The sequence below is a fragment of the Carettochelys insculpta genome, chromosome 31, assembly GCF_033958435.1.
Source record: "Carettochelys insculpta isolate YL-2023 chromosome 31, ASM3395843v1, whole genome shotgun sequence".
NCBI classification, from domain to species: Eukaryota; Metazoa; Chordata; order Testudines; family Carettochelyidae; genus Carettochelys; species Carettochelys insculpta.
The window spans coordinates 14,536,182-14,549,411 of record NC_134167.1 but is presented as its reverse complement, the minus strand read 5'-3'; the positions used below and the strand labels follow the sequence as shown (position 1 = coordinate 14,549,411).

Here is a 13,230-nt window from a genome sequence, read left to right as displayed (position 1 = left end):
CCTCCATATAATGAGTTGAAATCAAGTGTCCACAAAGCTTCTTGAAATTTGACCCACCTTTCTTCCGTGTCGAATCTCCTCGGACCCATTGCCCCATGCAAGTCTGACAGCACGAGCGCTGCATTGTGGGTACCCATGCCGCAGTGCCTTGGCCCTGGTTGCTTGCGGCTGTTTCGTGCTGGAATCCCAGAATTCCAAGCACTGTCCCAGAATTCACTGCATCACTAACCGCACAAGAAAAGAACCGGAGATCGTGCCATTTCCTGCTACAGCGTTCCAGCACAAGCACCGATCCATGAACGCTCCGGCTCACGGCACAGATAATTTCAGCAAGCATAGCAGCTGGCCCCTCACTTCCAAAGCTCAGTGACACTTGGCCATCCTACTGGTAGCGATGCTGCTGCTACTGATGATGATGGTTTGGAAGCACACATCTCCCAACTGCGGTCCAAGAACTCAGAGCTGCCAGGTGCCATGACTGCACTGATGACAGTGGAGCAGTGGTCTTGGACTTGAGAGACCAGCACGCACCGGTGGGACCACATCATTTTGGAGTCCTGAGACAACCAGCAGCGGGTGCAGAACCTTCGCATGTCCAAGTCCACTTTTATGGAACGTTGTGACGGGACAGCTGCCACCCTTCACAGTTCAAGGAGATCTCCAAAAAGGAGAGGTGCTCCATCCCAAGAAACATTAACACACTGTTCTCAGGGGCACAGAAGCACAGCTAGCAAACCTGTACCTATACCCAACCCTATAGCTATACCCACCCCCAACCTGCTTCTAGCCAGCAGAATAAATATTCACCCAAACTGCTTGCTCTGGGGGGCTCGGGGGCTGGCATGGAGGGTCCCGGTGCGGAGGGGAATGCCAAGGAGGGGCCCGGTTCCAGATCTATGGTGAAGAGCTCTGGGCTGCCTGGAACAACTTCCCCTGTCCCCTGCATGTTGCTTCTTTCCTCCACTCCATTGCTCTCTTCCTCTGGGCCATGCTGCTCCTCCAGGCTCACCCCAAACTCCATATCAGGACCTCCACAAGTGTCACAAGTCAGTCCAGGCTCTGTGTTGGGGTCGCTTTCCATAAGCATGTGCAATTGTTTATAACAGCGGCAGGTCCTTAGAACTGCTCCTGAGCGCTGGTTGGCTTCCCGGACTTTTTGATAGGCCTGAAGGTTCTTTAACCTTCACCCAGCACTGCATAAAGTCCTGGTAGTAACCTCAGGTGGCCATCTCATGCACCATCTGATCATAGATTGCCACATTTCTCTTGGCCACCAGAAGCCTCTTTGCCACCGACTGGTCTCCCCAAGTGGGTCCAAGCTGGGGCTCTCGTGCGAGCCTGAGAAGTGCGAGTCAGATCAGTACCCTGAGTGTTCATGATTGCAGTAGAGGGCTACCGATAATTGCTACCGATGCAGTGCCATGGTTACTGATGTGGTGCAGCGCGATGGGCAAAGGGATATTTTCATAACGGACGCCCTTTATATTTGCAGGGCTGGGCTGCTGAATCCATTTAAAATTCTAATTCAAATTCAAATTCAATCAAAACTTCCTGGGCTTACTTTGACCTTCTTCCTGCTCAGCAGCGTTCAAGGAAGCGGCCATACTTAAAGGGTCATTGCGTTGCTTTGTGGGATACATACAGGACACTTCTGGAGGCCAACAAATTCAAATTAAGGACCTGGTGTTCCCACACTAGCCTTAAGTTGAGATTTTAAATTTGAAATTGAAATATTGAAATATTTTGTAATCGGTATTACAGCTCAATAAATCGAGTTAACAGTATGCCATGTGAAGACAAGCACGTTTGAATATTGAGCTAATGCCTTGACATTTGAATTTATCTTCTAGTGTTGATGAAGGCCTATGTCTCACCTACTGTCTGCTGAAGTACAACAATAACAGTCTTTGGCACCATAATATTCACCAGCTTCACTGATTCCATAATCTCTTCTTTTGACGGATTCATAGAAATTGGAGAGTATTGGACGTGAACAAGAATGTCTCTTCACCTTCCCAGGAGGAAATTCGTCATTGCTTAGCTCCTTACACACATCTGAGTTTCAGGGTTGGCTTTTGTCAGAAAGGCCAACACCACTTCAGGCTGAATCCACATACCTGCCTGGCCCTCCCAGCCTCTGTTAAAGAGCCAGCGTTCGTCTCTGAGCTTTCCTGGAACTGGTTCTTTCTTACTTCCAGAGAGTTCTAGCAACCTCCGGGCTGATGCTTATCTGTCTTCATTTCTTTTCTCTCCTCTATCAAGAGCTATTTAGCATGTCTATTAGTTAAAGAACTCCCCCTAAATGGTAAGAGCTGGGCCACCAACTTTGCTATGCAGCTTCCTCTTATGCTGGAGGTGGGGGTAAGGGAGGCAGAAGCCCCCAGTGGCCAGCTGGAGCTGGGAGAAGGCAGAAGTTCCCTGGCAGCCAGGGGGCAGGAGAGGCAGAAAGCCCCTGAGGCTGGAAGGAGCTAGTGGGAGGCAGAAGTCCACTGGTGACTGGGAGGCTGGGAGGAGGCAGAAGGCCCCTGGAGACTAGGGCGGGGAAAAGGCCCTGCTGGCTCAAAGGGGAAGGAAAGCCCTGCTAGATAGGTTTCTCCATCCTGAGCCCTTCCACAACTCCGAAGCCTCACTCTTCCAAACTACACACATACCTCCAGCCTCCTGCCTTGCTCCCACCCCCACACATCTTCAAGACCCTGCCCTGACTCCTGCACCCTCCCCCTTGAGGGGTTATCAAGTCCAGCCCCCTGCCCTCGTGGTCTATTGTCTAGACCACCCCGATAGACATTTATCTAACCTGTTCTTAAATATCTCCAGCGATGGAGATTCCACAACCTCCCTGGGCAATTTATTCCAGTGTTTAACCACCCTTACAGTTAGGAACCTTTTCCTAATGTCCAGCCTAAACCTCCCTTGCTGCAGTTTAAGCCCATTTCTTCCTGTTCTATCTTCAGAGGCCAAGAAGAACAAGTTTTCTCCCTCCTCCTTATGACACCCTTTTAGATACCTGAAAACCGCTATCATGTCCCCCCTCAATCTTCTCTTTTCCAAACTAAACAACCCCAGTTCTTTCAGCCTTTCTTCACAGGTCATGTTCTCTAGACCATTGATCATTCTTGTTGCTCATTTTGGACCCTTTCCAATTTCTCCACATCTTTCTTGAAATGTGGTGCCCAGAACTGGACACAATACTCCAAGTGAGGCCTAACCAGCGCAGAGTAGAGAGGAAGAATGACTTCTCGTGTCTTGCTCATCACACACTTGTTAATGCTTCCCAGAATCATGTTTGCTTTTTTTGCAACAGCATCACCCTGTTGATTCATATGAAGCTTGTGGCCCACTATAACCCGTAGATCCCTTTCCGCCTTACTCCTTCCTAGGCAGTCACTTCCTTTCTCTCCTCAGAAATACAAGGCAATAAAGTTAGAAGTGCTAACTTACCCCTTTGCATCTGAAGTGCATCTGTAAAAAAATAACACAAATGTCAATAATTACATAACGTTCTCAATTTTTCAAACATTTCTAAATTGCTTTATTTCCTTCCAGCTTATTAAGAATGAGGTAGGGTTGATGGACAGGCATACTGTACTGAATTTGAGAATGAGCCTTTAGTTCCACCTGGACAATTTGCTATTGCTGGACATTCAAGTCCATGAAGACCCTCAATATTCCTTCTCAAACCTGCTGATGGCTAGGAGGCTGTGCAGCAGATGTTGACAATAGTGTACATATGACTAATGAAATAATTTCCCTTGTGCAAGCATCTGTATACCAATGTAGGGAAAATACGTTGGAGTTTTCCAAAAATCCTAGAGGCTCATTCACCCAAGTGGAACTACACAGAAAGCACTGTACTTTAGCCAGGTCTGGGCAGTGGAATGTTCTCAGAGAGAACAGACCCCCAAGCAACAAATACACAAACCCCACAATTGTACCCCACATTCTCTGCGTTGCCATTGCTTAAGTGGAAGGCTACAAAACCTTTGAAGACTTACTGATTTCCCTCTGTTGTTGGTCTGGAAAAGAGTGAAAACAGAGTAAGAAAATAATTTCCCTCCTGCTCAGTGTTAGTGCATTGGCCTTGTAAAGAAAATTCAATCCGTAAGGGGCGGCGTTTCAAGGGCCTGGGGGAAGGTTAGCCTCTTGTGGGGAGGGAGAGCTCAGTGGTTAGAGCACTATCCTGCCAAACCCAGGGCGATGACCCTGGAGGGGGCCAGTTAGGGATCTGGGAGAAACAGATTAAAAAAAACCTGTCAGGGATGGTGCTAGGTCTTGCCATGAGGGTGGGGAGCTAGACTCAGCAACTGCTGTAGGTCCTTTCCCATTCTGTGAGCTCAAGGGGGTAGATCTATAAAATGCCTGCCTGGCACTCCAATCACCCTGCAATTGTTATGCACTAGAAGTGCTGCATTGTCAGCAGGGATGGGCCCAGAGACTCCAACAGCCATCACAGACCCCCCCAGGCAAGGTGGGAGGGGGGGCTGCCCTTCCCCCTGACTTCCTCAGAGCCATGCACAGCTGCAGCAGCGCTGCTGGGGTATTTCAAAGGGGCCAGGAGCTCTAGCCACCGGCACTGCCAGAGTAGCTCTGGGCCCCCTTAAAATGTCAGGCCTGGAGGCAACTGCTCCCTGTCATAGAATCCCAGGGCTGGAAGGGACCTCAGGAGGTCATCTAGTCCAGCCCCCCTGCTTCAAGCAGGATCAACCCCATCTAAGTCATCCCAGCCTGGACCTCATCAAGCTGGGACTTAAAAACCTCTAGGGATGGACATTCCACCACCTCTCTAGGTGACATATTCCAGTGCTTCACCACCCTCCTGGGGCGTTTGTCCTAATATCCAACCTACACCTCTCCCTTTGCACTCCCCCCGTCCCCTCATGTCAGTCGGCCTGGGTGGACCAAGCCACTGCTGAGCAGCAGACTCTTCTGTGAGGGAGGGCTCCATCTCCACGTCGGTGGAAAACTGGTACAGAAATCATATTGGACTCACCCACTTTCCCCCATAGTTTGGCTGCAAAGGAACAACACACATTTGAGTACGAAAGGGTTTGTCCACAGCTTGGCGGTTTAAGGAAAGAAAAAACATTTCTCTGCAGGGTAATGAAGAGGATCTTTAAAAGCAAAAACTGACTAAAAGGGTGTAGAAGAGCTAACCTAGGTCCCGAGAAAAGGAAATGCTGAGCGCACTGTGGTTCCAACCAGCGCCGGACGTGGCAGAGAAGGAACTGAAGAGAATGGGGCTCACTCATGCCAGAGTGACCACACTGCTCTATGGCAACTACAGGACACTGGCCTCCAGGGATAGAGGCATGCTGCCCCATGCTGCAATGGGGGCTGCTGCTTCAGGGTGAGGCACCGTAGAGAGGGGCTATGCAGCCTCCAGTGAGGAGGCACCAGGGATGAAGGGGAGTGAAGGACGGGGGCTCCAGAACTTCCTGGTGAGGGAGGCTGTTTCAAGCCTCCTGGCTGGGGAACAAAGCTGGAGGGGTTCCCTGTCAGCAGGAGCTGCCTTCCCTAAGTGAAGGGCACCAGGGAACGAGGCATCTGCCCCATTGTGGAGCTCACCAGCAGTGGGGGCTGCCACCGTGGGGTACCAGGGAAGTGGGCAGCTGCCCCACAGAGGAGCTCCCCTGAAGGTGTAGAGCTCCAGGGAACAGGGCAGCCACCCAGTGGTGGAGCTCCCTGGCAGGAGAGCTGCCATCTCAAGATACAGAGTGCCAGGGAACAGGAGCTCTGCAAAATATTTGACAACTTGCCCATTTTCTTTGAAAAGTTGGGACGCCTCTGAGACAGCTTAAATCAGAGACCATCCCAGTAAAAAGGGGATGGATCGTCACCCTGACTCATGCACATTAACTGTCTCTGTCAACAAGTTCTCTGCACATATGCTCACAGCCCCCTTGGCACTGCTCAAAACTCTTCCAGCCAGGCGTGCCGGTGCGCCCAAATACCCAAGGTGGAGCACCCCCAGGTCAGCCTCCAAGAAGAGCAGAGTTTTTGTTCTATCGTATAAAGAAATGTTTTCTACATGAGATGGCCTGGCAGATGTGGCTGTTAGATGGGGGGTATGAAAAGAGCACAGGAAAAGAGTAACGGTCACAGGATGCCGACAGATGAGGAATTAGCTCCCCCTTCATCCTATGCTTACATGAGTCACCCAGGAATATCACCGTGACAAATATGGCAATTTCCTGAACTATCCTAGGGAAATCTCTCAGAGCTAAAAGTTCCTACTGTGGTTAGCCAAGGATTAAACCTAATTCCACGGGGGAGTGTGAGCACACCTCTTAAGGAACTCAGAGCAGTGTGGGACAGTCAGGCAAAGTCACTCATGTTGTAACAACAAGAATTCCTGTGGCACCTTATAGACGAACAGATATTTTGGAGCGTGAGCTTTCATGGGCAAAGATGCCTCTGGTGAAGCAGATCTTTGCCCACGAAAGCTGATGCTCCAAATTATCTGTTCGTCTATAAGGTGCCACAGGACTTCTTGTTGTTTTTGAAGATACAGACTAACATGGCGACCTCTCTCAAGGGTGTTACCTCCTGGAGAGGCTCACATGTAATACTTCAAACTGGATTATCCAACAGCCAAAAATGAACTTTTGCAAAAATAGCCTCAAGAACTGACTCGTGCCACCTTCTTTCGGATCCAGCCAAGAGTTGGGACCTTGTGTGAAGGGGGAATCTAATCCTTCTCAGGATGGGATTGAAGGACCAGGTCTATGAAAGAATCGTCTGGCTGATAGGAGATCTTTTAGCATAAGTGTAGGAATTTTATGGCGCCTTTTTGTGTTTGTTTTCTCTGTAATGGTTTCACCGCATGTTTTTGCATATAAAAAGCTATGGAGTAACTCGTGCCTGAGCAATTCCAGCTGCACGCCCCTTTGAAGAGCATGCAAAACACATATGCAGGCCCATTTAGGTACTCTGTCTTGCTGGGGATATTACAGTGCAGGCAGGTAACTGTGTAGTCTGGACAAATCTCCATCAGACAGAGAGCCCCAGGTCTCTGGCCAACAGAGGTAATGGCTGAAAAGCCCTCCAGGGACCACAGAGGGGGGACGCTGAGAGAATTGACAGGAACTGTGATAATCATGTCACAGTTTTCAAAACGCTGAGCAAGTAGACAACCCATTTGTTTAGCTTGGCTTTGCCACAGCTGCAAAAAGGGAAAGAGAGAAAGAAGTAGGAAATTTGAAAGAAAAAAAAAAAAGGCCAATAATCATTGTCTGATAGCTTTCAGGAAGCATCTAAAATGAGAAGTTGTGTGGCACCTTATTGATGCACTTGGTGAAGGGGGTCTGTTGCCATGAAAGCTTATGCTCAAAAAAATCTGCTAGTATATAAGGACTTCACATTGTTTTTGCAGATACCAACTAACATGGCTATCCCTCTGATAGGAAGCATCTAGACAACTCCAGACAATTGATGATCGTATCAGGTGGCGATCAGACACCCGGGAAATTAAACTTCTGGACATTTTGAAGTAAACGAGACAGCAGAAAATTTAGAAATATAGGATATATATTGCAAAGCAGGGAAAAAAAGTCTATCACTACTTACAAACCAATGCAAACTTACCACAGTCATTGCGGAATTGGACTGCAACAGATTAAATGAGATTCATATGATTGTCTTGACTTCTTGAAAATTTGATTAAAATACTTTTTGCTGGATGAATTTTTAACTTTGTGAATAGGATCCATCATCCCTATGTAATGACCCACATAGGGCCAAATGCCTTGTGCTAAGTATATATTTTACCACCCTCCTGGTGTAAATGCTGCTCCCAGCTTGTCATCACTGGTTCTTTCTCATGGCACTCAAGCAAATCTAAAATAGGTCTTTCACAATATAAGGTGGTAACTGCATTTACTAGAGCTCCTGCCTCAGTTTAAAATTTGCTTCTCATATGATCATAGGCTAGCAGATGATGCAAAGATTAGCAGAAATCTACTCTCCAGAGTAGCCCCAAGAATTAAATAAATTAACATTTGTTCCAGCAGGAATTTTGCAAAAGCTCCATCTGATTCATCCTTGGTGTAACGGCACCGCCTTCCCAAGAGGGATGAAAGGCTATTCAAGCTTGACAATGCTTCTTTTCCCTGCCATGTAAACCTCTCCTCAGGATCACAGAATCCCAGGGCTGGAAGGGACCTCAGCAGGTCGTCTAGTCCAGCCCCCTGCCTAAAGCAGGATCAACCCACACTAAGTCATCCCAGCCTGGACCTTGTCAAGCCGGGACTTAAAAACCTCAAGGGATGGAGATTCCACCACCTCTCTAGGCAACACATTCCAGTGCTTCACCACCCTCCTGGTGAAGTAGTTTTTCCTAATATCTAGCCTACACCTGTCCCTCTGTAACTTCAGACCATTGCTCCTTGTTCTGCCATCTGACACCACTGAGAACAGTTTCTCACCCTCCTCTTTAGAGCCCCCTTCAGGAAGTTGAAGGCTGCCATTAAATCAGCCCTCAGTCTTCTCTTCTGTAAACTAAACAAGCCCAAATCCCTCAGCCTCTCCTCATAGGTCATGTGCTCCAGCCCCTTAATCTCCTCCCCCCAGAATAAAATCACTCCTTTGAGCTCGGAGTGGTATGGAACACAGATCATTGTGGGGAACAGGGCGGGTTGGGGGAGGGCTGAAGGCACAGCTGTTTGCCTCTTTGCCCAGGTCTGCAGTGGACGCACAGCTGGCAGAACTGGGCAGGTTGGGGGAGGGCTGAAGGCACAGCTGCCACCTATACACCAAAGTCCACAGAGGACGTGCAGTACAGGGAACCCAGGTGGGTGGTGGGAGGCCTAAAGGCACAGGTGCCCTCTGCTATGCCCAGGTCCACAGGGGATGCACGGCTGAGGGAACCAGGCAGGTTGGGGGTGGGCTGAAGGCACAGCTGCCCAGCAATACCCCCAGGTCCACAGCAGACGCATGGCACAGGGAACCTGGGCTGGTTGAGGGAGGGCTGAAGGCACAGCTGCCCACCACATGCATTCTACATATTGAAACTTAAGCCTCTCCCACCAAGTAGAAGCCTTCATTCATTGAGACACGGTATGATTTACTGGCACTACGTCAGAAATACGTCAGCAGCATGCGTGCTACAGTTCATTCATGAAGCTATGTTTTAAAGCATCTCTTATTCCTGCTGCCTCAGCGTGGTTACTGGGGGATGGTTGTGTAGGCGGCTGCGAGTAAGCCCTGACTATGGCCTCAGCTTTGGCATTCCAGATGGACGGGGAAGTCTCCCGCCTGGATTCACAAATGTTATGCAAAATAGTGCACGCTGTAATCACGATGGGGACGTTCGTTTCGGAAAGGTCCAAGTGGGTCAGTAAGCATCCAAACCTCCCTTTTCAATGGCCAAAGGCACATTCCACCCCCATTCTGCACCTGCTGAGTCTGTGATTGACTCTTTCCTTGCCAAGGTCCAGGGCTCCTGTGCAGGGCTTCGTAAGGCAAGAGAGCAGAGGGTAAGCAAGGTTGCCCAATATTACAATAGGCACCTCCACATCGCCAATCATGATTTTCCGGTCTGGGAAGAGAGTTCCTTCCAGGAGCTTTCAGTATAGCCCAGAACTTAAGATGAGGGGTGCGTTGTGAACCCTCACTGACCATCCAACGTTGACGTCAGTGAAATGACTTTTGTGATCTACCAACCCCCACAAAGCCATGGAGAAGTACCCCTTTCAGTTTATATACTCAGAGGCCATGTGGTCCGGGACCAGGATGGGGATGTTCATGCCAGCTATTGCCCCACCACAGTTAGGACAGCCCGGGGCAGCAAAGCACTATAGCTTGTGCATCTCCCAGGGTCACAGTCTTTCTGAGGAGACGCCGACAGATGGCATGGGCCACCTGCATCACCACGGAGCCCACTGTAGATCTGCCCAACCCAAATTGATTTGCCACTGACCGGTCAGTCCTTGCAAACTTACACAGTGTGATTGCCACTCGCTTGTGAACCGTTGAAGCCGCCCTCATTCTTGTGCTGCTGAGCTTCAGTTTCGTAAAAGTGGACTTGCACATGTGAAAGTTCTGCACCCACCGCTGGTCATCTCAGGACTCCAAAATGATGTGGTTCCACCAGTGTGTGCTGGTCTCAAGTCCAAAAGCACCGCTCCACTGTTAGCAATGCATCCTGGGCAGCCGGCAGCTGTGAGTTCTTGGACTGAAGTTGTGAGATGTCCTCTTCAAAACCATCGCCACCATCATCCTCAACATCCTTATGACAGTGAACCGTCACTGAGCTTTGTAACTAAGGCAAAAGTGTGGGACAGCCAGTGTGGTTGATGACATGATGTGTCTATGAGTTGAAGCATTTGGGGATCCAGGCTTGCACTGGCAGAGAAAATGCCGCAATCCCCGGTTTGTTTTTGTGTGGTTACGGAGTGCTCTGAATTCTGGGACAGCGCTTTGCATTCTGGGATTCAAACAAACATGAAACACCCACAACCAACCAGGGCTAAGGCACTGTGAGAGAGGTACCCACAATGCACTGCTCACGCTGTTGAGCTTGCACAGGGCAATGGGGACACAGAAACTCAACATGGAAAAATGGTGGGTTGAATTTCAACAAGATTTGTGGACACTTAGGCTATGTCTACACTAGCACAAACCTTTGAAATGGCCATGCAAATAGCCATTTCGAAGATTACTAATGAGGCGCTGAAATGCATATTCAGCCCCTTATTAGCTTGCCGGCAGCCGTGGCTCTTTGAAATTGCCGCTTTTCGCTGCCGTGCGGCTCGTCCAAACGGGGGTCCTTTTTGAAAGGACCCCGCCAACATTGAAATCCCCTTATTCCTATCATGACTATTCCAGTGGCATGCTAATGAGACGATGAATATGCATTTCAGCGCCTCATTAGTAATCTTCAAAATGGCTATTTGCATGGCCATTTCAAAGTTTTGTGCTAGTGTAGACACAGCCTGAAATTCAAATTCATAAGAATGAGGTTAAAAAGTCAAATTTATTAAAAATCGAATTTGTCTTGTAGTATAGATGCAGCCTTAGTTTGATTTGGCTGTTATCACTTATAAGCACTTAAATCCCACTTCTGTTTATTATCAAACCCAGTGTAATTAAGTGTTACCTGAGGGGGAACAACAACTGTGCATGTCTTTAGTTCATCGATAAAGTAGGGGGTGGGGTGGTGGACACCTTTATAAGCTTTGGCTGTATAAAACCTTTTCTACAGAGTAAGGTGGCTTTATCTGGGCTTTTGGTCTATTTTGAGGGTTGTGTTTCCAGGGGCTCTCAAGGCCTTATAGCTGAGCCCTCCCAGAGCTGAACTTGTTCAGCATCTGTGTTGCTTTGCCGGAAAGTGATGTAATACCACTTATTGGACCAACCTCCGTTGGTGAAAGAGACAAGTTTCCAAGTTCCTTCTGCAGGAACCATTCCCAGATCTGAAAAAGAGCTCTTAAAAGTTTGTCTCTTTCACTAACAAATGTTGGCCCAATGAAAGACAAAAGGTTACCCATCTTCTCTCTCTAATATCATGGACCAACACAGCTTCAACAACTTCTCCATGTCTTGGTAGTTTGAATAGAAGTCTACAGAAATCAGTATAAACTTACCCCTTTCCATCTGCAGTTGATCTAAAAAGAAAGTGCACAGTTTTCATTGTGAGTAAACAAATGATTAACGATGGAAGAAAGAGCAAGTTGGGATAGAGGTTTGTTTGCTGTGAGTATAAAAAGACTGCAGAAAAAATTGAGCTAAAGAAGCTCATTAGGCTAACAGATGAACTTTTGGGATGGGTATGTAATGCCAGCAGACCTGGGTTGCCAACCCCAGGGACAGAACCTGTGAGCAGAGAGTCTAAAGCCCTGCATGGTACCACAGGAGCTAAAGGCCAGAGGGCTCTCAGCTGAGGCTGTAGAGCAGAGACTTCACTCACCCTGGGTGAGGTCTCAGTGCCTCTGGGTACTACATGCTCTCCTAGGCTGAGGAAGCAAGTCCCAAGCTTCTGAGACCTTCCAGCAGTTCTTCACAGCCAGTGTATGAACTGTAATGGCAACAGACTTGGGTTGCTAGCCCTGGGAATAGAACCTGAAAGTACATGGTCTAAAGCCCCACATTCTACCACATGAGCTAAAGGCCACCTGGCTCTCAGCTAAGGCTGTAGAGCAGAGACATCTCTCACCCCAGATGAGGTCTCAGAGCCTCTGGGTACTACAGGTATATGAACTTTCACTGGCTTATGGGGGATTTTGGACACTGCTGAAGTTACACAGGAATGGGTTTGATCACAGCTGGGCAGTGGCCTGTTCAGTGAGGGAGCTGTGCTTTGGTCAATAGACATAAAGCACATGGAATTCCACTATGTGATCTATCACTTTTGGCTTGAGTAGAAGCTTACGTAATACTTACCCACTTCCAGCCGCATTTGGTCTGAAAAGGAATTGCAATATTTGAGTAATGGAAGAAGTTTTCTCCCGTTCTGCAGACAAATAATTTCAAAGAAGACATGTCTCTTAACAGGGCACTGCAACAAGGAGCAGGGAAGGTACAATGATTGAAGGATTCTGGGTAGTAAGGAATTAACTCCTCCTCCATCTCCCACTGACTGTGACTTCACCGTTTTCAAAATGCATTTGTTTCCGCCTCTCGGGTCAAAGGGCAGAAACCCAGCATTGGACACAGTTGCCAAGTGAATTAGTGATGTCCATTTCCTTCTGGATTCTCAGTACATAAAATTCCTTGCTAGACATGGGGCCGGCTGCACCCCAACATGTCAAATGGTGACGATGCTACAATGAATTCTCTCTCGCACAGCATACTCCTCTTTCACAATAACTTTCCTTGGGAATTAAGGAAAAGTCAGTGATCTGATGAGAGATGGAGCTTTCTTAGCCGCTGCTACCATAGAAAGAAGCTGCCTTCCGAAAGAGAGGAGAACAGCCTCTGATTTCACCACTTCCAGAGCAAGTTAAAATCACAGTCACTTAGGCTGAGTCTACACTAGCCCCCTCCTTTCGGAAGGAGCATGGTAATGAGGGATTTCAGCAGATGCTAATGAGGCGCTGACATGAAAATGCAGCACCTCATTACCATAATTGTCTGTGGCCGCTATTTGAAAATGCTACTTTTGAAACACACGCCACCCATGTAGACAGGGTCCTTTTGAAAGGACCCCCCTGATTTCAAAAGCCGCCTCTTCCCATTTGTTTTTTGGAAGAAGGGGCTTTTGAAGTCTGGGGGTGGTTCTTTTTGAAAGGCCCT

At 48.3% G+C, this 13,230-nt stretch overlaps 1 protein-coding gene across 1 annotated transcript in view; it reads right to left on the bottom strand.

The window, feature by feature from the left end:
• LOC142004375 (butyrophilin subfamily 2 member A2-like) overlaps positions 1–13,230 on the bottom strand; it is a 109,745-nt gene that overhangs the window by 80,750 nt on the left and 15,765 nt on the right. The window contains exons 3-8 of the mRNA XM_074981993.1: positions 12,379–12,399; positions 11,583–11,603; positions 7,585–7,605; positions 4,991–5,011; positions 3,996–4,016; positions 3,442–3,462 (exon numbers count right to left, since the gene is read on the bottom strand). Of these exons, the coding sequence (XP_074838094.1) occupies positions 3,442–3,462; positions 3,996–4,016; positions 4,991–5,011; positions 7,585–7,605; positions 11,583–11,603; positions 12,379–12,394 (121 nt within the window). The 5' untranslated portion in view covers positions 12,395–12,399. The remainder of the gene's footprint in view (positions 1–3,441; positions 3,463–3,995; positions 4,017–4,990; positions 5,012–7,584; positions 7,606–11,582; positions 11,604–12,378; positions 12,400–13,230) is intronic.